Source organism: Oryctolagus cuniculus, chromosome 8 (assembly GCF_964237555.1).
Source record: "Oryctolagus cuniculus chromosome 8, mOryCun1.1, whole genome shotgun sequence".
NCBI lineage: Eukaryota > Metazoa > Chordata > Mammalia > Lagomorpha > Leporidae > Oryctolagus > Oryctolagus cuniculus.
In genome coordinates, this window is record NC_091439.1 from 77179426 (window position 1) to 77199803 (window position 20378).

General features: G+C 42.8%; 1 protein-coding gene across 2 annotated transcripts in view; it reads right to left on the reverse strand.

Annotated features, from left to right (window-relative positions):
- Positions 1-20378, reverse strand: part of HERC5 (HECT and RLD domain containing E3 ubiquitin protein ligase 5) — a 60903-nt gene that overhangs the window by 22850 nt on the left and 17675 nt on the right. For both annotated transcript variants that reach the window (XR_011378349.1, XM_051819569.2), the window contains exons 9-16: positions 20198-20301; positions 19344-19403; positions 18188-18281; positions 14071-14260; positions 11431-11585; positions 3687-3800; positions 2539-2649; positions 208-378 (exon numbers count right to left, since the gene is read on the reverse strand). Coding sequence is in view for 1 of the 2 variants with exons in the window: in XM_051819569.2 (XP_051675529.2) it covers positions 208-378; positions 2539-2649; positions 3687-3800; positions 11431-11585; positions 14071-14260; positions 18188-18281; positions 19344-19403; positions 20198-20301 (999 nt within the window). In the remaining variant the exon portion in view is untranslated. The remainder of the gene's footprint in view (positions 1-207; positions 379-2538; positions 2650-3686; positions 3801-11430; positions 11586-14070; positions 14261-18187; positions 18282-19343; positions 19404-20197; positions 20302-20378) is intronic.

The following is a 20378-nucleotide window of genomic DNA, read 5'->3' on the forward strand; positions in this document are numbered from 1 at the left end:
CAGCACCCATATGGGATGCTAGTGACACAGGTGGTAGATACATCTGCTCTGTCACAATGCTGCCCCCCCCACACATTTTTTTCTTAAAAAAAAAAAGACTAACTAGGGAATTAGACCCCCAAGCAGACCCCTCTGTAGCAAAGGGAGATTATTTCCTCTCCATGAGAACCTTCAGCAGCAAAATCGAGAGTGAGAAATATACTTTACCCACAACTCCTTCCTCAGGTCTTCATTCTCAAACCGACTGAGCTGATTCAAAACATCCTCGATCAAGTGGCTCCTCCGGACTCTTAGGTTAAAGGTGGGCAGAAAAGCCGGCTCTAACTCCTCCCCTTCAACAAATCTTGCCAATCTTATATGCGCTCGGATTCTCTTCTCCTAGAATACAGAAATGTGTCACTTTGTTCTTGCCATTTGCCCTATCAGTAGAAACCTGGTATATCAGAGTAACCAGCTCCATTTGAAAGCACACGTCACATTCGGGGCAGATGCCTGGGGGTGGCTGACCCATCGGTATTTTCTCTCGTGAAGCACAGGAGACGCGGGACCTGCAGAACATAATACTGTGTGCAGCCACCTGGATGGGCAGCAAAGGCCCAACTATGGGTTCCCCTGGGCCACTTTTTCTTGGAAACGCAACTGTGCTTCAGTGACCAAAGTCACTGATCATAGCAGCCTAAGAGAGTGACGGAAATCTATAGGAACAGGGCACGGAACTGAAATTCTCAGTCAGAAGCTCAGGTCTTAGAAAGGAAGCAGATTGCAGGAAGAATCCAGGAGGGAGAGGCCTCTCCAAAGAGATCCCATCTGAGGAGAAAGTCTAGACAAGGGATTGAATGGGCCGTTTCATCTACAGAGCGCATATACAAGGGATGGAGAGAGGAGACAGACACACACAGAATGTTCATGATAATCTGAGGCCATGAAAGGCTGACCTCTCAGCAGAACAAAGAGCATTCAAACAGCAGTTTTGTAAAATTATCACCAGAAGCCTGTTTTAAAAGGTTTCAAGAGTTAAAGCAAAACAAAGTTATTGGCCAGCACTGCGGCTCACTTGGCTAATCCTCTGCCTGCGGGCGCCGGTACTCCAGGTTCTAGTCCTGGTTGGGGCGCTGTCCCAGTTGCTCCTCCTCCAGTCCAGCTCTCTCTGTGGCCCGGGAGGGCAGTGGAGGATGACCCAAGTGCTTGGGTCCTGCACCCGCATAGGAGACCAGGAGGAAGCACCTGGTTCCTGGCTTCGGATCAGTGCAATGCCGGCCCTAGTGCACCAGCCATAGCGGCCATTTGGAGGGTGAACCAACGGAAGGAGGAGCTTTCTCTCTGTCTCTCTCTCACTGTCTAACTCTGCCTGTCAAAAAAAAAAAAAAAAGTTATTGTATCTTTTTTTTCTGTATGTAAAAGTGGTAAGTACAGAGAACACTTTTAGGTACTTTGTACTATGTACCACTTCAAATGCTTCACCAACATCAACACATTTAAACCTCATAAAAAAATCAGTGAGGTAGGGATCATCAGATATATCTTCCTAGGCATTTTCAATTGTTCCATTTTAAGTTAAAAACCACCTGTTGTACACACTGACAAAAAGAACCCCCTCAGCTGGACACAGTAGTGATAGGGACTCCAAGGGTCCCTGGAAAAGAAAGAAAAAATACATCATGTGAGGAGTAACCTTCAGATGTAGCTGAGTCTGTGGAACAGAAGTGAATAAGCATTTTGTACACTTCTGAGCAAAACAGGCTACTCCAAAGTCAGTTCCCTGACTGGTTCATGTAGCATGCCTCACTAGCATACACTTTCAGTTCCGATTGGTTGTTCTTCTGCCCCTCCTCTGATTGGTTAAATCTATACTCACTTCTCAGAAAGTGGCCAATCAGAGAGAGCCATTTTGTATATAAAAGAGTCAGCACTTGTAACCTTCTCTGGCAACTCCTCCTTTGGAGTCAGCCTCCTGACTATTGGGACGGGTTTCTCATTTTCAATAAACTTCACTTTGCTCAGTGTCCCTGTCTGAGTAGAAATTCTTTGATCTGAGACAAGAACTGAGATCACCCTCATTGTCCTGCAACAGTAGTACACGAAGAGGGGAACATTTTACAAACCTTTATTATGGCACCATCACAGAGCACCAGTCATTTATAGTGGTCCTACCTTCAAGAACCCTCTCTCCCTGATGTTTTTTTCATTTGACTGCATCTCTGCAAGTAATGGCCTTGTCCTAACCAAGCCCAACTTTATTATCCCTCTCTAGTCCTACTCAGAAGATGGGAGGATGCAGATGCCAACTTCAAGCACAAACTCTAGCACAGGGCCTGCTGGCCCAGCTCCAGCCTGCACAACTGAGGCCCTGATACATCTCAAGGCTGAGCCAGCCCAAATGATGACCATCCGCCCTGCCTGCATTAGAGTCTGAGCTCCTAAATGCCACAATCACTGGTCTCACAGTGGGCAGCTCCCTTATCACTCCCCAAGTGCAGCATGCTTACAAAGGTATTTATCATGGGGTTTATGTTAATGAAGGCAAATATGTATACATACCTGAATTTTTAAAAGTGAGTCTGCATATAGCAGTTTAATTTTTGTCAGAGTATTAAAGACAAATGAAAAGTCACTGAATGAAACACAACGCTGTTCCTCTGCTGAAGTTTCCTAAAAATGGAAATGACAACTATTATAAATTACAGGACAGAGAAATCTTAGATCTTACCTTGTAGTCTTAAATCCCTGACAGTTTAAGGACTCAGAACTCCAGACAAAGCAATCCAAAATGCTGGTCAGTAGTACTAGTAGAAGAAAGTGTGTTTAGTAAGTATCAATGAAAGGTATATAAACCTCGTGTTTTCAGTGCCTATTTAACTTAGCAATAATAAATTCTGGACACCTTCCAAAAGAGTTCTGCTGCCACCTGAGCTTCTGCAGTGGGAATGAGCTCACCTGCGCCTGGTAAGAGGGAGGCTGATAAAATGTGGATAGCTGGTGAGCTCACACAGGGTTGTTGCTGGGCAGGGGCTGATGTGCTAGATGGAGAAAGAGTTATAGTCTTTGGAGAAAGGAAAAACTCCTCAGTCAGCTGCTGCACTGGCAAGAGGAGCCCTTGAACTATATTTTAGAAAATGAAAAATAGCCCTTGGTAGTAAACAAGATTGGGAAAAGGAGAGGGAAGAGAAGGAAGGGTGGGAATGTGAGTACGATGGGAAGAATTACTATATTCCTAAAGGTGTATTTATGAAATGTATGCAAACAAAATAAGTAAATAAAAAGAAAAGAAAATGAAACAGCACTGCCACCCCCAGGCCACCCTTCCCAGAGCAGCAGCCCTCCCTTGCTGGCTCTTAGCTCCGGGGGAGTCACACTGCCTCCCGTGGTGACCTGGAGTCCATCAGAGCTCACATCCATCTGGGCTGTCTCAGTGTTACCAGTCTTCCTTTCATGCATTTTCACATGCTCGTAGCGCTATGAGCTGACTGCCTGGTCGATCCCTGGGTATCAGACACTTTTCTGCCAGGACTCTGGCTATAAAATCACACAGGTTTTGAGGATTCTTGCTTTTCCCTTATGCCCTATGGCCTCTATTGTGTAATTCTGCAGAATGCAAGGATTTTAAGAAACTCATGTTGAAAGTTACAGCAGAAAGGCCCATTTTAACTTCTGGATTATCAATATCCCCCTGTAAATGCAATGCTTACCAAGTTCGTTTTCCCAGAGCACCTTCCGTATGCTTCTCCATAAAAGTTGAGCCAGTCTAAGAGTTCATCCACTACGAACACTTCTTCAGGCACAAGACACTTAGTCTGATTTACCTGAAATAAAATGTGACTTATGAGAAAGTTTCATATTTAATGACAATTTTTCTCAAAGAATATTAGGTTATCAGAGGAAAACAGTAAATTAAACACTTTTAGTGACCAGAATAAAATTCTGTTCAACACCTCCTCCACTGCCAAAACCCCAAATTTCCATGGATATTAAAGAATACCTAAGATTCAATAAGGGAGACTAATGATAAAATGATAAACTTCTAGATACTCTCAATTCATATGAAAACTTCAGAGAATTTTAAGTCCAAGGGACAAAAATCAACATAATATGAATCCAAAGTACCTCAGGGCCTAATTCTTTTTTTTTTACTTTTATTTATTAAATATAAATTTTGAAAGTACAACTTTTGGATTATAGTGGCTTTTCCCCCCATAACCTCCCTCCCACCCGCAAACCATCCCATCCCCTACTTCCTCTCCCATCCCATTCTTCATTAATATTCATTTTTAATTATCTTTATATATAGAAGATCAACTTAGTATTTACTAAGTAAAGATTTCAACAGATTGCACCCACACAGACACACAAAATATAAAGTATTGAATACTAGTTTTACCGTTAATTCACAAAGTACAACACACTAAGGAGAGAGATCCTACATGGGGAGTAAGTGCACAGTGACTCCTGTTGTTAATTTAACAATTGACACTCTTTTTTTTTTTTTCCAGGCAGAGTTAGACAGTGAGAGAGAGAGAGAGACAAAGCGAGAGACAGAGAGAGAGAGACAGAGAGAAAGGTCTTCCTTCCATTAGTTCACCCCACAAATGGCCACTACGGCTGGAGCACTGCGCTGATCCAAAGCCAGGAGCCAGGTGCTTCCTCCTGGTCTCCCATGCGGGTGCAGGGCCCAAGCACTTGGGCCATCCTCCACTACCTTCCCAGGCCACAGCAGAAAGCTGGACTGGAAGAGGAGTAACTGGGACAGAATCCAGCGCCCCAACCGGGACTAGAACCAGGGGTGCCGGCGCCACAGGTGAAGGATTAGCCTAGCGAGCCGTGGCGCTGGCCATAATTGACACTCTTATTTATAATGTCAGTAATCACCCGAGGCTCTTGTCATGAGCTGCCAAGGCTATGGAAGCCTCGAGTTCACAAACTCCGACCTTATTTATACAAGACCATAATCATAGTGGAAGAAATTTCCTCCCTTCAGAGAAAGGTACCTCCTTCTTTGATGGCCCGTTTTTTCCACTGGGATCTCACTCACAGAGATCTTTGATTTAGGTCATTTTTTTTGCCACAGTGTCTTGGCTTTCCATAGGGCCTAATTCTTTATGGTTTGTTCTTCAGAGCTTAACAAACTACCACTTATAGACGTCCTCTCTGCTTAGTTACTCACGGAACATTCCTTCAATGAACTGTGGGAGCTTTTCAGCCCTCCGTCTCATGAGATGGATGGATTTGCTGTGACACATGAATACCCTGGCATCAGTCAGTAAAGGTCCTGAGTATTCATGAAACTAGACTTGGGACATCAAGTGACTACCAGGATTTGAGCTGGATATGGATACACCTGCCTGCCATTCTAATTCTCAGAAGGTTTTCTATAAACTTTTCTTCCCTGTGTACAATAAGACCAACAGTTTGTGATATTCCCAGTGGCTCTGCAACTCCAAATGATCCCTGCCTTCCAGTGGAACTACCAATTATGGTGAGGCTGTTTCACCCCTGTGGCAAGGGTCCTGCTGACCCTGGCCTTGCACTGCCATTAGGCTCAGAGTCCCCAAAATCACGAAATGGTGAGTGCAGTGGGTGCTTCGTCCTCATGTTCTCTTGTGGCCCCCTTCTGAGGTATGGGCTTTGATAAATATCAAATATTCTGTTAGGGTCAAAGGACAGAGCAGGATCCCCTGAAGAGCTCTTTGTGGCTGCATCAGCATTTCTCCCAACTCTCAAAGTGGCAAAAGCTCACTGGAATCTACTCTTCTTGAGCTCTTCCATAAATTTCTCAATTTTTCAAAACAAATTTTTTTTATTCTTCCTTCTCTTTTATACAAAACCTTCAATAACAGTCAAGCATAACCATTGCTTTTCAATAGTATGGTAGATTTTTTTCTTCAGTTGTGTGATAAATTAGGTGTCACATTACACTAAGAACTACTAGAATACAGGAAAGCTATCACTGGCATACTTAAGAAACTGCCAATTTTCTAAGTAGACATGGGATCATCAGGTCAAACACTAACTGAATGAAGGTGGCTTTACTGAAGAGCATCTGCCAAACCTAGTGAACTTGAACTTCAATTTTTCAGCGGAAAAAGAGACAATGTCCAGACTGTTCAAATTAGAGAAATAACAGGTACACCTACCCCCATCAACATGAGACCCAGGGGCCGGCATTGTGGTATAGTGGGTAAAGCCACCACCTGCAGTGCCGGCATCCTATATGGGTACCGGTTTGAGACCCAGCTGCTCCAGTTCCTATCCAGCTCTCTGCTATGGCCTGGGAAAGCAGCAGAAGATGACCCAAGTCCTTGGGACCCTGCACCCATGTGGAAGACCCGGAAGAAGCTACTGGCTCTTGGCTTCAGATCGGTTCAGCTCCAGCCATTGCGGCCAACTGGGGAGTGAACCAGCAGATGGAAGACCTCTCTCTCTCTCCTCCTCCTCCTCCTCCTCCTCCTCTCCTTTTCCCTCTCCCTCTCCTTCTCCCTCTGTGTAACTCTGACTTTCAAATAAATAAATAAATCTTAAAAAAAAAACTTACTTCTATATATGAGTTTGATGGTCAAGGAATCTAAGTAACTGTGTAATCGGCTGATGTGCATGAGGCAAATGGCCAATCCAGACAGTGGCTTTTTGATCCCAGGTTTGCCTCCAGCTCTTCAAAGAAGTGAGTTTCAGAAAAATAAATCATAATGGCTATCAGCTCCACTTAATCAGGAATGAGGCTTCTTATTTGGCAATACTACATATCGGACAGATCCAGTAATACTTAATGACTGTTTGACCAATGGCAATATTCATTTGCCAAGTCTTTCTTCTATTTTTCATGTTGGTAAACCAATGCTGTGTTGCAGGGCTGCTGTTTTCAAATTCATGCATTGGTTTTTCATAGCATAGTTTTTATGTACTTATTTTTATTAAAGCAATGAAAAAAATTCCATGTGGTTCATAGATACCATTCTAAGAATATAATACTTCTCCTCATATCTTCCTCCCTCCATGTATTCCATGAATTTTTAATACCCCCATGCATGAATTTAAAAGTGTATTTCACCAAATTAAGCTCATCTTAAATTTCATTTTCCATGACCTTTTTTTTTTTAAAAAATTTACTCATTTATTTGAAAGTCAGAATTACAAAAAGAGTGAAAGAGAGTGACAGAGATCTTCCATCCACTGATTCACTCCCCAAATGGCTGCAATGGCCAGGGCTTGGCTAGGCCAAAGCCAAGAGCCAGGAGTTTCATCTGGGTCTCCCATGTGGGTGCAGTGGACCAAGCCCTCGGGCACTGTCCACTGCTTTCCCAGGTGGATAAGCAAGGAGCTGGATCAGAAGCGGAGCAGCCAGTTCTCCAACCACCCATATGGGATGCTGGCGTTGCAGATGGTAGCTTAACCTGCTATGCCACAGCATCAGTTCCTCCATGAACTTTTTTTCCCACGTTTTGATTGGTTAAAAAAAAATTATAAGGGCTGGCGCTGTGGTGCAGCAGGTTAAAGCCCTGGCCTACAGTGCCAACATCCCATATGGGTGCCAATTCTAGTCCTGGCTGCTCTACTTCTAATCTAGCTCCCTGCTAATGCACTGGGGAAAGCAGTGGAAGATAGCCCAAGTCCTCGGGCCCCTGAACCCACATGGGAGACCTGAAAGAAGCTCCTGGCTCCTGGCTTCTGATTGGCTCAGCGTGGTGCGCCGGCTGCAGCGGCTCCTGGCTTTGGAATGGCACAGCTCCAGCCATTGTGGCCATTTAGGGAGTGAACCAGCAGATGGAAGACCTCTCTTTCTCTCTGCCTCTCTATCTGTAACTCTTTCAAATAAATATAATAAGTCTGAAAAAAAAGAAAGAAAACATAGAAAATTCAAAAAGTAAGTTACTAGCTATAGCCTAAGAATTTAGCAAAATTGCTGAATATAAGACTCAATATCCAAAATCCAGTGAATGTCTATAAACCAGTAACAGATAAGATTTTTAAAATACCTTTTACGATAACCTACAAAACTGAAATATCTTGGGATATGTATAACTAATGTATCTAAGACTTTCACAGTAAGTAAGAAAACCTTATGAAACCCCAATAAATGGAGAAACAGACACTGTTAAATTCACAATAATGAAGATGTCAGTTTCCCCCAAAGTGAAATAGTTTCAGTATAACTCCAATCAAACTTCCTGTGTATATGTGTGTGTGTGCATGCACATGTGTGTGCAACTTAACATCCTAAAATTTATTGGGAAGAACCAAATGCCCAAAAAAGCCAGGACATACTTTAAAAATCAGATGAGTACTTCACTTCCCAGACACACGAAATTAACGTGGGACTGCACACATAACCAATGTGCAGAAGACCACCTAGCAACGTGCCCCACCCACAGGCATTTGTCTTAGGACAGATTTATACTGCCTGTAATGAGGAAAGTGCAACATGTCGGTAGATGGTGAGGTGTCACTGTTTAGCATATGAAAAATAAATTTCCAATTGGATTAAATACCAAATTGTGAAAGCAAAGCTGAAATTCTCAACCAAGGACTGTGATCTCATTGTCCCTGCTGCAGCCCTCCTCCAGCCAAGCCCCTTCCCACAGTGCCAACGCTCTCTGCTCACTGCAGCCCACACATCCCCTGCCAGCCTGGCCTCTGGATAGCCAGGACTCGGAACTTCCTCATCAAATGGCCCCAGCTTCCACGACCTGCACAGGCTCCTTCCCGGGCCTGGTCTCTGAGAGGGGACTGAGTCACAGACTAGCACCCTCCCAGGTCCCAGGCTGGCTACACTGTGCCCACAGTGGCAAGTGGAATGAACTTGCATGTGGGACAGAAGTGTCCACATACGTGCACATGACACCCCTTGCTGGGCAGGCAAGATCAAGGTAGGAAATGAAGAGCAGAGGACTGGGAAGGGCTCCATTGGAGCTGCTGCCTGTCAGCGCAGAACTTTAAGGAGCCTGAGACTTCTGAACTCGACCCTAGCCTTGCCCATCACCATGCAGGTGCATTTGTCAAGGCAGGGGGACACAGTATACTTTATCTTCCTGAGCGGTTTGTTAGCTAGCTTTCTATATCTAATCTATTACAGATTCTAACGTGCTACATGGGCCTCTGTTTTCTTTCTCTGGCCATCCTCCTAGAAGACTACCAAGGGTAGTTTTAGGGACCAAATCCAGCTCTCAGCTATTTTTCAAAGTCTTACTGGAACACAGACAGAAAGCATACACCTCACAAAGTAGAAAGCAGTTATGATCTGGTTCTTTTCAGAAAAAACTGCTGATCCCTAACATGCAGTAATCATTAAAAACCCTGATGTGAAAAAAGTTTGTAACTGGAACACAGGAGTAAAAAAAATAAATGGACAGACTGATAAATTTATGTACATTAAAATTAAAAATATGATTTCAGGGGCCAGCACTGTGGTGCAGTGGGTTAAACCCTGGCCTGCAGCGCTGGTATCCCATATGGGCACCAGTTCGAGTTCTAGCTGCTCCACTTCTGATCTGATTCCCTGCTAATGCTACCTGGGAAAGCAGAAGAGGATGGCCCACATGTTTGGGCCCCTGTACCCACGTGGGAGACCCGAAAGAAGCTCCTGGCTGCTGGCTTCGGATCGGCTCAGCTCCAACTGTTGCAGCATTTGGGGAGTGAACCAGTGGATGGAAGATATCTCTCTCTTTCTATCTCTACCTCTCTCTGTAACTCTTTCAAATAAATAAAGTAAATCTTTGGGTAAAAAAATATGATTTCATCAGAAAACACCAAAGAGTGAAAAACAAGCTATGAAAAGAACTACAGTCACTAAAACGAGTCAAACATCTAAGTAAAGTGAACAATAGTCAAGGATAGGCACTTCATAGAAGAGGAAACAAATGCTACAATTATATACATGCAAGATGCTCTGGGGCATTAGAACAGGGAAATACAACGAAGCCATAATTCAGCACCATTTCATACTGAAAATACTTTTGGAATTTTCAAATCAGATGCAGAGCAGCAGAAATTCTCATCATCTCCAGGAGGGAACTGAACCTGGCCCAGCCATTTCAGAAGAGGGACTGGCACACCATAAGGAACACACACCCAGCCTCAATTTATCAATCCCAGAATCAGATATGAAAACCAAATCCAGGGGACCAGCATTATGGCACAGTGGGTTAAGTCACCTTGCACACCTGCATCAAACATCAGAGTGACAATCTGAGTTCTGTCTGCTTCCAATCCAACTCCCTGCTCCAGTTCCTGGATAGGTAGTGAAGATGGCTCAGATGCTGCCACCCAAATGAGAAACCTAGGTGGAGTTCCAGGCTCTTGGCTTTGGCTTGGCTCAGATCTTGCTGTTGTAGCCACTTAGGGAGTGAACCAGCATATGGAAGATGTCTGTCTGTTCCTCTCTCTCTCTCTTTCTCTCTCTCTCTCTCTCTCTCTCTCTGTTACTCTGCCTTTTAAATCAATAAAATAAATAAATATTCCAGGAAAAAAAAAAAAAAGAAAACCAAAACCCCATTCCTAACACAGGAAGACCAGAAGAAATGCTACCAGAGTGTTTCAGGAGCATGCTTTTTTTCCAGAGAGGAATGTCCTAACTCCCAAACCAAACCAACCACGGACTACAAACAACAAACATGTGCATGAATACTGGCACAGGCAAATCAATTATGGCACATTCATACAATGGTCTGTGATGCAGAGTGGAAAGGAAGATGGGCACATGGTTAAACTAGATAAACCTATAAAACTGCTGAGTACACATACATTACATTCAAATAAACTTCAAAAATAGAATAACAGAACAACAGAGTGTCCAGGCATACAATCATAAAATAATAAGAGCATGATTACCCCCAAATCCAGGATTACAGCTACCTCTGGGAGGTAGAGGTATGGCATAATCAGTGAGAGATTCACAGGCACTTCTTAAACACTGGAAATGTTTTGTTTATAACATGGATGGTAGGTACACTAATATTATTTTTATTCAAACTGTACATAAATATTATGTATGTATTCATTTACATGTATCATACAACTCACAAAAAACAACATTTAAAAAACAGTAATATAGGGGCTGGTGTTATAGCATAATGGGTAAAGCCGCTGCCTGAGCCAGTGGCACACCTGTTTGTGTCCCAGTTGCTCTACTTCTGATCCAGCTCCCTGCTAATGGCCTGGGAAATCAGCAGAAGACGGCCCAAGCCATGTGGCAGACCTGGATGAAGTTCTGGGTTCCTGGTTTCAGCCTGGTCTATTCCTGGCCATATGGGGAGTGAACCAACAGACACAAGATCTCTCTCTGTCTCTCCTTCTCTCTTTCTGTAACTATGTCTTTCAAATAAATATAAAATAGCAATATAAACTTTGTTTTCTATCAGTCTGCTTAAGATTCAGGCCAACTCAAAGCAAGAGAATGTTTATTGCCAAATACCAAGATGCAGAGGTAGCTAGAGGAGCCCTTACCCTGTGTAGCTTTTTCATCATTTCCAGGAGAACTTTAATGTGATAGTTATTCTCAGTACTCTCGGACCAGTAACGCAGCTGAGAGACAATGCTGCTTTTGGCCATCTGGACTATTCGCCTGAAAGCAGATTCTTCCAGAGTTGCCCAGTACTCCTCTGAGGAAGATCAAAAAGGTAAATATGACTGTCTGCATTTTTAGTCTTGGAATCTTAAAGGTTAAAAGTGGTCAATATTTCACTGTACACTCCATAACACAGTTTACTATGTATTACAATTACAAAACCATACATTTTCAGTGAATAAATACAGCTCCCATTGAAAGTTAAGATTTTAATCCCCTGGGAAAATTCCTTGACAGAACATAGAAACAGATCTAATTAATCAGTGGAAAAACACACACAAAATCAAATTGATCATGTTCTTTCCCTACATGAAGTAGCATAATATATTAAAAACTAGATTAATAATTGGTTATATAAACTGAGTTTTTAACTACTATTTTTAAAGTTCTATTTATTTATTTGCAAGGCAGAGTGATAGAGGGAGACAGACAGAGGGGGAGAGGGAAAAGGAGGAGGAGGAGGAGACGAAAAACAGACAGACTGATCTTCTATCCACTAGTTCACTCCCCAAATGGCCACAATGGCTGGGGCTGGGCCAGGTCCAAGCCAGAAGCCTGAAACTTCATCTGTGTCTCCCACATGGGTAGTGGTGGTCCAAGCACTTGAGCCATTTTCCACTGTTTTCCCAGGTACATTAGCAGGGTGCTAGATGGGAAAGTAGAGCAGCTAGGACTTGAACCGGCACTCATGGAATTCTGATGTTGCGGACAGCAGCTTAACCTGCTGACCTCAAGTTTTTTTTGTTTTGTTTTGTGTTTTGTGGTTTTGTTTTTTTTTTTGTTTTTTTTTTGTTTTTTTTTTTTTTTTGACAGGCAGAGTGGACAGTGAGAGAGAGAGACAGAGAGAAAGGTCTTCCTTTGCTGTTGGTTTACCCTCCAATGGCCGCCGCGCTGCGGCTGGCATACCACGCTGATCCGATGGCAGGAGCCAGGTGCTTCTCCTGGTCTCCCATGGAGTGCAGGGCCCAAGGACTTGGGCCATCCTCCACTGCACTCCCTGGCCACAGCAGAGAGCTGGCCTGGAAGAGGGGCAACCGGGACAGAATCCGGTGCCCTGACTGGGACTAGGCCCCGGTGTGCCGGTGCCACAAGGCGGAGGATTAGCCTATTGAGCCGCAGCGCCGGCCCCCAAGTTTTTAACTATTAAAAAAAAATCTTTCAGCATTTTGAAAAACAAACCAATTGCGTGTGAATGTTAAACCTAGCAGGAAAGGTGCCCACATCAGAGTGCCTGGGTTTGATCCCAGAATCCAGCTCATGACTCCAAGTTTCTACAAATGCAGATGGTGGGAGGTATCAGTGATGGCTCATGTAATTGGGCTTCTGCCACCTACATGGCAGGCCTAGATTGCTATCCCAGCTCCTGGCTCTGCCCCCTTGTCAGCCCCAGCTATTTTGGGAGTACACTAGAGGCTGGGAGCTTTCTCTGTCTCTCAAATAAACAATACTTATAAAACTCCATAGTAGCTTTATACGCTTTAACAAAGTTATCCAGATTTAATAAAACAAAGAATGGACTTCCTTAAGTTAAGCACACTACAAATATTAAAATCCCCACCAGAATCTATACTGTCCCCTAGACTTAATTTCTAGTGAACTGGAAATACAGAGGAAGAAATAACCAGACAGTCTGGATGTGGGAATCTAATATAATTTACCTGAATTCTTACCAAAAAAAAAAAAAAAAGGGGGGCCATTTATCCTGGTGGCCAATGCCTGCATCCCAAACCAGACTGGGTTTGATTTCTGGGTCTAGCTTATGACTCTAGTTTCCCACTAATGTAGACCTTGAGAAGTAGCAGTAATGACTCAAATAGCTAGATTCCTGCGACCCATGTGAGAGATCTGGACTGGCCACTGTGGGCATTTGCGGGTACACCAATACACAGGAGCTCTGCTGTCCTATGCCTCTTAAATCATAAATAATTCTTTTAATCTATACAATTTTTTAGGAAAGCTGGAGAAATCTGAATATGGTTTCAGTATTAGACTATTACAATTTCTGGCTAATCTCATTAGATATGAGAATGATGTCATGGTAATAGAATATTCCATATTCTAAGGTGAATGGTGAAATATTGGGTCCATAACTTACTTTCAAATAGTTCAATCAAAATGAAATACAATCCATACATAAAGAGACAAAGTCTGATAGTCTACTGATGCTGACTCTAGGGAAGAGAGCACACAGGTAATTCTTGCACTATTCTTTCAACTTTTATTTGTTAAATTTTTCATAATGGAAAGCTGGGGACACAGGACCTCATGGCCAAACAATGCAGGTGCATCATTCCAAGAACTCTAAGAAGGTACTAGAATAATTTATTTTCTATCACCACAGTAATTATTATATTATATATAATTATTACATTATATAATCTTTAGAGGAGTCTAAAATTATAGACCTCCCCCAAAAGAAAACATTTATAATTACCTCAGCTTTACTATAACTTTGCTAGATGTTATTTCCCACTGATTAGATGGGCACAGTCTTTACAAAAGTAAATCATCAAGCTTACCCAGAACCATTGAAGACTGGTCGCTCAATCTATAAATAGCATCTGCAAATGGAAGCACCAGGCTCTCCCAGTTGTTACAAGCATGCATCACAGGACATTCTGGGAGAAGGAAGAAAACTTCTAAGGCTTCTTGGTGTGGAGAATGAACTGGAAGGTTCTTGAGCAAATTATCACGGAGACAAGTGGTTATCTGTGGTCAGGAAGGATTAGGGAAAGGCATTCAAAACTCAGCAAGAACCGGTTCCACTTATTGTACTGAAGCAAGGCACAGAAGCCAGAGTTTCATTCCACTATGAAATAAGAATAACCCATTTTTCTAAAACCTATGTTGACATCTCACCTGGCCTCCAAAGTACCAGAGGCATACTCATGTGATAATTCAACTCAACTCTGAGGGGCAGGAAGGAGAGCCAGAAGAAATCCCACATATAAGACTCACACTGGAGGCCAGCATTGTGGCACGGCACATAAAACCACCACCTACAATGCCGACATTCCATACAGGTGCTGGTTCAAGTCCTGCCTACTCCACTTCTGATCCAGCTCCCTGCTAGTGCAACCTGGGAAAGCAGCAGAGAATGACCCAAGCGCTTGGGCCCCTGCACCCATGTGGGAGACCCAGAAGCAGCTCCTGGCTCCTGGCTTCAGTCTGGCACAGCCCTGGCCATTACAGTCATTTGGGGAGTGAACCAGCAGAAGGAAGCTCTCTCTGCGTAATTGCATCTTTCAAATAAATAAACTACATCTTAAAAAAAAAAAAAAGAAAGAAAGAAAGACTCACACTGGATGAACAATGGATTTAGAATAAACAGGCAGCTCTCTCCACTAAGTAAGCACTATATTGTACCCTCTGGGTTAAACTATCCCACCTCATTTTTTTTAATAGGAAGATAATAACCCCAGAAAAGCCAAATGGAATAAAAACCAAAAACCCAACAAAAAGCAACAACCTCAACAACAAAACCCAACATGATTTCCTAATACCCTCTCAGAAATACCTGTGTCCATCACAAATTCTTATTTCTAGGCCTTCTAATCTCCTTGTAGTTTCCTTAATTCAGAATCAACTGTTTAGGAAAAGTTCAGACTGAATTCTGAATTTTCATAATGCCTGCTCAGATTGCAGTAACCAATTTGCTTAAAAATCCACTATCAAGATCAGGTAATATTTATGGAGTACTTGGCATTTGCCAAACACTGTGCTAAATGGTTTACAGATATTATAAATATTCTTAACAATCTCATTTTATAGATGAGAAATTTGAGCCTCAGAGAAATTAAGCAATTGCTCAAGGTCACACAGCTAAAGGGGAATCTCCTCTGGATGTGCTGTTACTCTATCTCTAAATAAACAAACTCTCATAATTACTACTTTTATGTTAAACTGTGATCCTGGCCTCGTCCTATGAGGCTCAGTTCATGAAGTCACACACAACTCCTGACACTTCTCCTCAGTCAACATCCAGTGGCACTCTTCCCACCTCCTGTCTCACCATGAACCTCAGCCTGGAACCACACGCCACCTACTCCAAACCCTTCAGCATGACAGCAATCCACCCAAGCCAGTTCTGGTGTTTCACCCTGCATGCCTTGATGACAATTTCCTGGCTCCGTGGAATGCCCTTTCCCTGTGGACAGCCAGGAAACTCTGGGCAGCTTGTGCTTGGCATCCTAAGGCTAGTCCTTCACTGCCCTCCACAGCAACAATTATGCAATTACGCACTCACTGCACACATGCTAAGCTCAGCATTAGGAAAGACAACGGGGTGTGAGACACACGGGTCTTGTGACACCAGCATGTCTGTGTCTGCGCCCCCCAACTACACGACAAGCTTCAGAAGGACAGGGGGCACGTCTGTCATCACCAGTCATCACTCCAGGGCCTAGCATGGGGCACTGCTGAAATGCTTGCCGAGTAAGTGAACAAGTGCTGAAAGCCCGTGAGTCCACATGTGGACTCAGATAGAAACATCACAGATCTGATCTCATTTCCCACTGAAGCAATGGAGGGGAAGAATGCCCCATGATACTAACACTTGTACACTACAGGTTATTTCTCTGGCCCAATTGATACATAATCAGTAAGCAAGAGGGCCTGTAGTGATGAACTGGTCCTAACCCTTCCCTTAAGAGGTGGAAATGGCTGCACATTTCTGGTGACCACCTGATGGCTGCATTCACAGTGGCAAGGCTCAGACTCTTACACAGAGCTAAGCTCCTCAAGGGCAAGATTTTAAATAAAAGTGAGCAGCAACAAACACTGATAAAGAGTCCACATGACCCATCTTTGCTCAGTGTCATAGCACTGCTGAGTGCTCCCAGGTCCTGACAGGAGCACATAATAAGGGATCCATTTGTCTGAAATCCCTCACCAGGCCACAATTCTATCAGAAGCAGCAGAATTCTACTTTCCATTGCCATCTAAGAGAAAAGGCATGTGAAAGAAAAAATACGAGCTCAAATAGAGAATGCTGACTATGGTAGACAAACCAACACTGTAGGCAGGGAAGCCGGGAAGAAGATATAAGAAAATGACAGAGAAACAGAGGGACAGACTGAGGAGTGTGGGTGTTGTGCAGGGACAAGAAGGAAGGAGCAGGGGCCAGCGCTGTGGCTCACTAGGTTAATCCTCCCCCTTGTGGTGCCAGCATCCCACATGGGCGCCAGGTTCTAGTCCTGGTTGCTCCTCTTCCTGTCCAGCTCTCTGCTGTGGCCCAGGAAGGCAGTGGAGGATGGCCCAGTCCTTGGGCCCCTGCACGCACATGGGAGACCAGGAAGAAGCACCTGGCTCCTGGCTTTTTAAGAGCTTTTTATTTCCCATGTTTGCCACTGAGATTTTGTTATATCACAGAAGAACTGGCAAGAAGGCAAGAAAATAATGCAAACAAATAGAAGACATCCTAAGGCTAGTCCTTCACTGCCCTCCACTAGCGCCCTGGCCATAGTGGCCATTTGGAGGGTGAACCAATGGAAGGAGGACCTTTCTCTCTGTCTCTCTCTCATTAACTCTGCCTGCCAAAAAAGAAGAAGAACAAGAACAAGAAGAACAAACAAGAAGAATGAGGAGGAGGAGGAGGAGGAGGAGGAGGGGAAGGGGGGGAAGGGGGGGAAGGGGAAGAAGGGGAAGAAGGGGAAGAAGGGGAAGAGGAAGAGGAAGAAGAAGAAGAAATAAATTAGAGAGGCTGCATCAAGAAGACTAAAGTCACAGAGAAGGCACATTTGGGGTATCTACAAGTGTAGAAAACACTAAAGAGAGTAATAACGCTATTGAAACAGGAAGCAACAGTTCCACAAAGAAGATTCTAGAACCTACAGAAAAGGAAGATGTGTGATACAACAAAGCATAGAGGAAAAGGATGCAAAATCGTCCTTAGTGAGGGAGATGTTCACATTCTCATTTCTGTATACTTAAAAGAACCGCGTATAAAATGTTCTTATTCTAATATGACAATCTCAACAAATTCTTAACCATCTTCCTAAGTCCTGAGTTGAAAAGATACCTTCCCAGGAATGTATGGGCATGTTAGTGTGTGTGTTTGTACAGATGCAACATTTACACAATTTGTAACCTGACTGACCACTATACCAACTCATTCACCCTAAATGGGTGCACCCCTGAATGCTAAGTTTAACTTAATCCAGATACCCGACAGTGCCTCCAAATATTTTAAACATGATATTTCTTCTGAAATTTTGGTTTTTTTTTTTTTTTTTTTTTTTTTGACAGGCAGAGTGGACAGTGAGAGAGAGAGACAGAGAGAAAGGTCTTCCTTTGCCATTGGTTCACCCTCCAATGGCCGCCGCGCTGCGGCCGGCGTACCACGCTGATCCGATGGCAGGAGCCAGGAGCCAGGTGCTTTTCCTGGTCTCCCATGGGGTGCAGCGCCCAAGCACCTGGGCCATCCTCCACTGCACTCCCTGGCCACAGCAGAGGGCTGGCCTGGAAGAGGGGCAACCGGGACAGAATCTGGTGCCCCAACCGGGACTTGAACCCGGTGTGCCGGCGCCGCTAGGCGGAGGATTAGCCTAGTGAGCCGTGGCGCCGGCCAATTTTGGGTTCTTTTAAGAGACAGTCCAGTATATTTTATTCCTCAAGTAGCAATCTGAGGGATACCACCGTGTTAGTGATCCAGTCCTTCTGGGTCAACTCCTTAAAGGCATTTCTTGCTATATTTAAGTCCACGTGAACAGACTTGGGCTCTGCAGCCTTTCTGTAAAATGAAGAGAAACACATAAATGGATAAGTAAACTGAAAAGGACACTTCAAGAGGAAGCACTCCATTGGATTATCTACCTAGAGGCAATATCTCTTCTATAATCACATTTCAATAAAAGGACTTTTTCCTCAACTTCCTAAGCCTGGCCCAGCCCTAGCTGTTGCAGGCATTTGGGAAGTGAGCCAGCAGACAGAAGAACTCTGGCTAGCTGTCTCTGTTTCTCCACCTTTCAAATAAATAAAAAATAACTATAATAGTTTGTCTGAGTACAGGTACAATTGAAAATGCAACAGCAAACATACAATTATTTCTAAGATGGCAGAAACTATCAAGGCTGTATCAACTATAATACTATAAGATTTTAACTCAAGTATTGTCGAATATTAAATAGATAATCACTAAGTATTTATTTTCCAGTGTAAAAAACAGACACAGAAAAATGACAGAAGTTTTTATTGTTTCTGAAATAATATGACTATTTCTTCCAGTCACATGAACTGAAAGGTGAGGACCAAAGAAAGGCTTCAGCACCATAAATTCTTAGCTTTCCAACAGAAAATGATCACTGGAACAGATAAATAGCTTAACCCTTGATTTACATTTATGCTGAATTTAGTGCATTCACTGTCTAAATATACATACAGTCTATAAAATAATAGCATCTAAAAACATGAAGAAATTGTCTTAAAGAAATACACAAATATTTAGGAAAAGAAGTACAAAGTTGCTTTTTCTAATACTCAAAAATTTTTAAGAATCTTCAGTATCTAGCATTAAACAACTGAGTAAATCAATTAAGGTGTGGAAAACCCAGTATGATCCCTCTTTTGTAAAAGAGTATGTTTGCATAGAAAAAGGATATTCACTCGTAAGTGGTAGATTATGGGTAAATTTCATTTTCTTTTTGTTTGTGTCTGTAGTTTTGACATTTTGTACAGCAAATAAATCTATGCTTTTGTTTAAAAAGTAATCTTAAAAAGAGATAATTACTTTACCCTTTAATCATCTTATATATTCTTCCATATATGTGTAAGATGATTTTATTATATATTTTACCTTTGTCTTAAAAAACTTCCAGTCAGGCAAGCAGAAGACGTAAATATCTCTCGAATTTCCCTACATTAGGAAAAATACAGTGGTTAAACCAAATCCTCAGTATGTCTCCTTACCGCATGAGACATGATAAATAAACATCTTAAACTTGTCCTCAAACTTGTCTTCTATTTGTTTCCATTATTTTCTTGCAAGTTCTTCTGTGATATAACAAAATCTCAGTGGCAAACATGGAAAATAAAAAGATATATACTTAGAAAAGCCTCGGTGAAATAGGAAAAAACTTGGTTTAGGGTCACTATTTTCTTGGACAAACAAAATAACTCTCATGCCACCCAACAGTGCAAGCCCTATTTATTTCTGTTCCACTGAAGTGGAAACAAAATAAATGATCAGAAATTAAATGAAGGGGGTATATGTAGTTTTATGCTCTGAAAATTATTCGTGCAACTGTTTTGTACAACAATTTTTCCAACATTAGAGGCCCTATATGAAAATTTTTCTGAAAGATGATGTTTGTAAGAGTAAGCATGATCTTTACACAGGGTAGAAAACTGCAAGGCTTGAAGCAGACTGCTCCAACTGTTCATCTGTGAATAGGAAACACACAAACACTGGGGTCCAGCCCTCACATCAAAGGATCCCACTCATTAAAGTAAATTAATCTCTCTATCGACAGATCTATCAGCCGATCAGCAGACAGAAATACCCAACTCCTGCTGGTTCTGCTTCTCACAATCTTAGCAAGCACACTGGTGGGCCACAGAACCTCCCCACCTCCAATCTGTGTAGAAGCAGTTTCAGCAGTTCCTGTCTGCAAATACCTAAGCACAGTCAGACATGCAGGACGCACATACCTTTTTGTGTTCTGCCATTGCTTGGTCCCCACATCAGCAATCCATCTCTTAATGGTGCTTTCATTCAATGTAGGAATTTTCCTTCTCAGATTAACATAGGAATTCTGTGAACAAGGATAAAGTAAAAAACAGTAATCTAGAAGTACAGAAATGGGTGCCTGGTCAGAAGTTAACCTTCAGA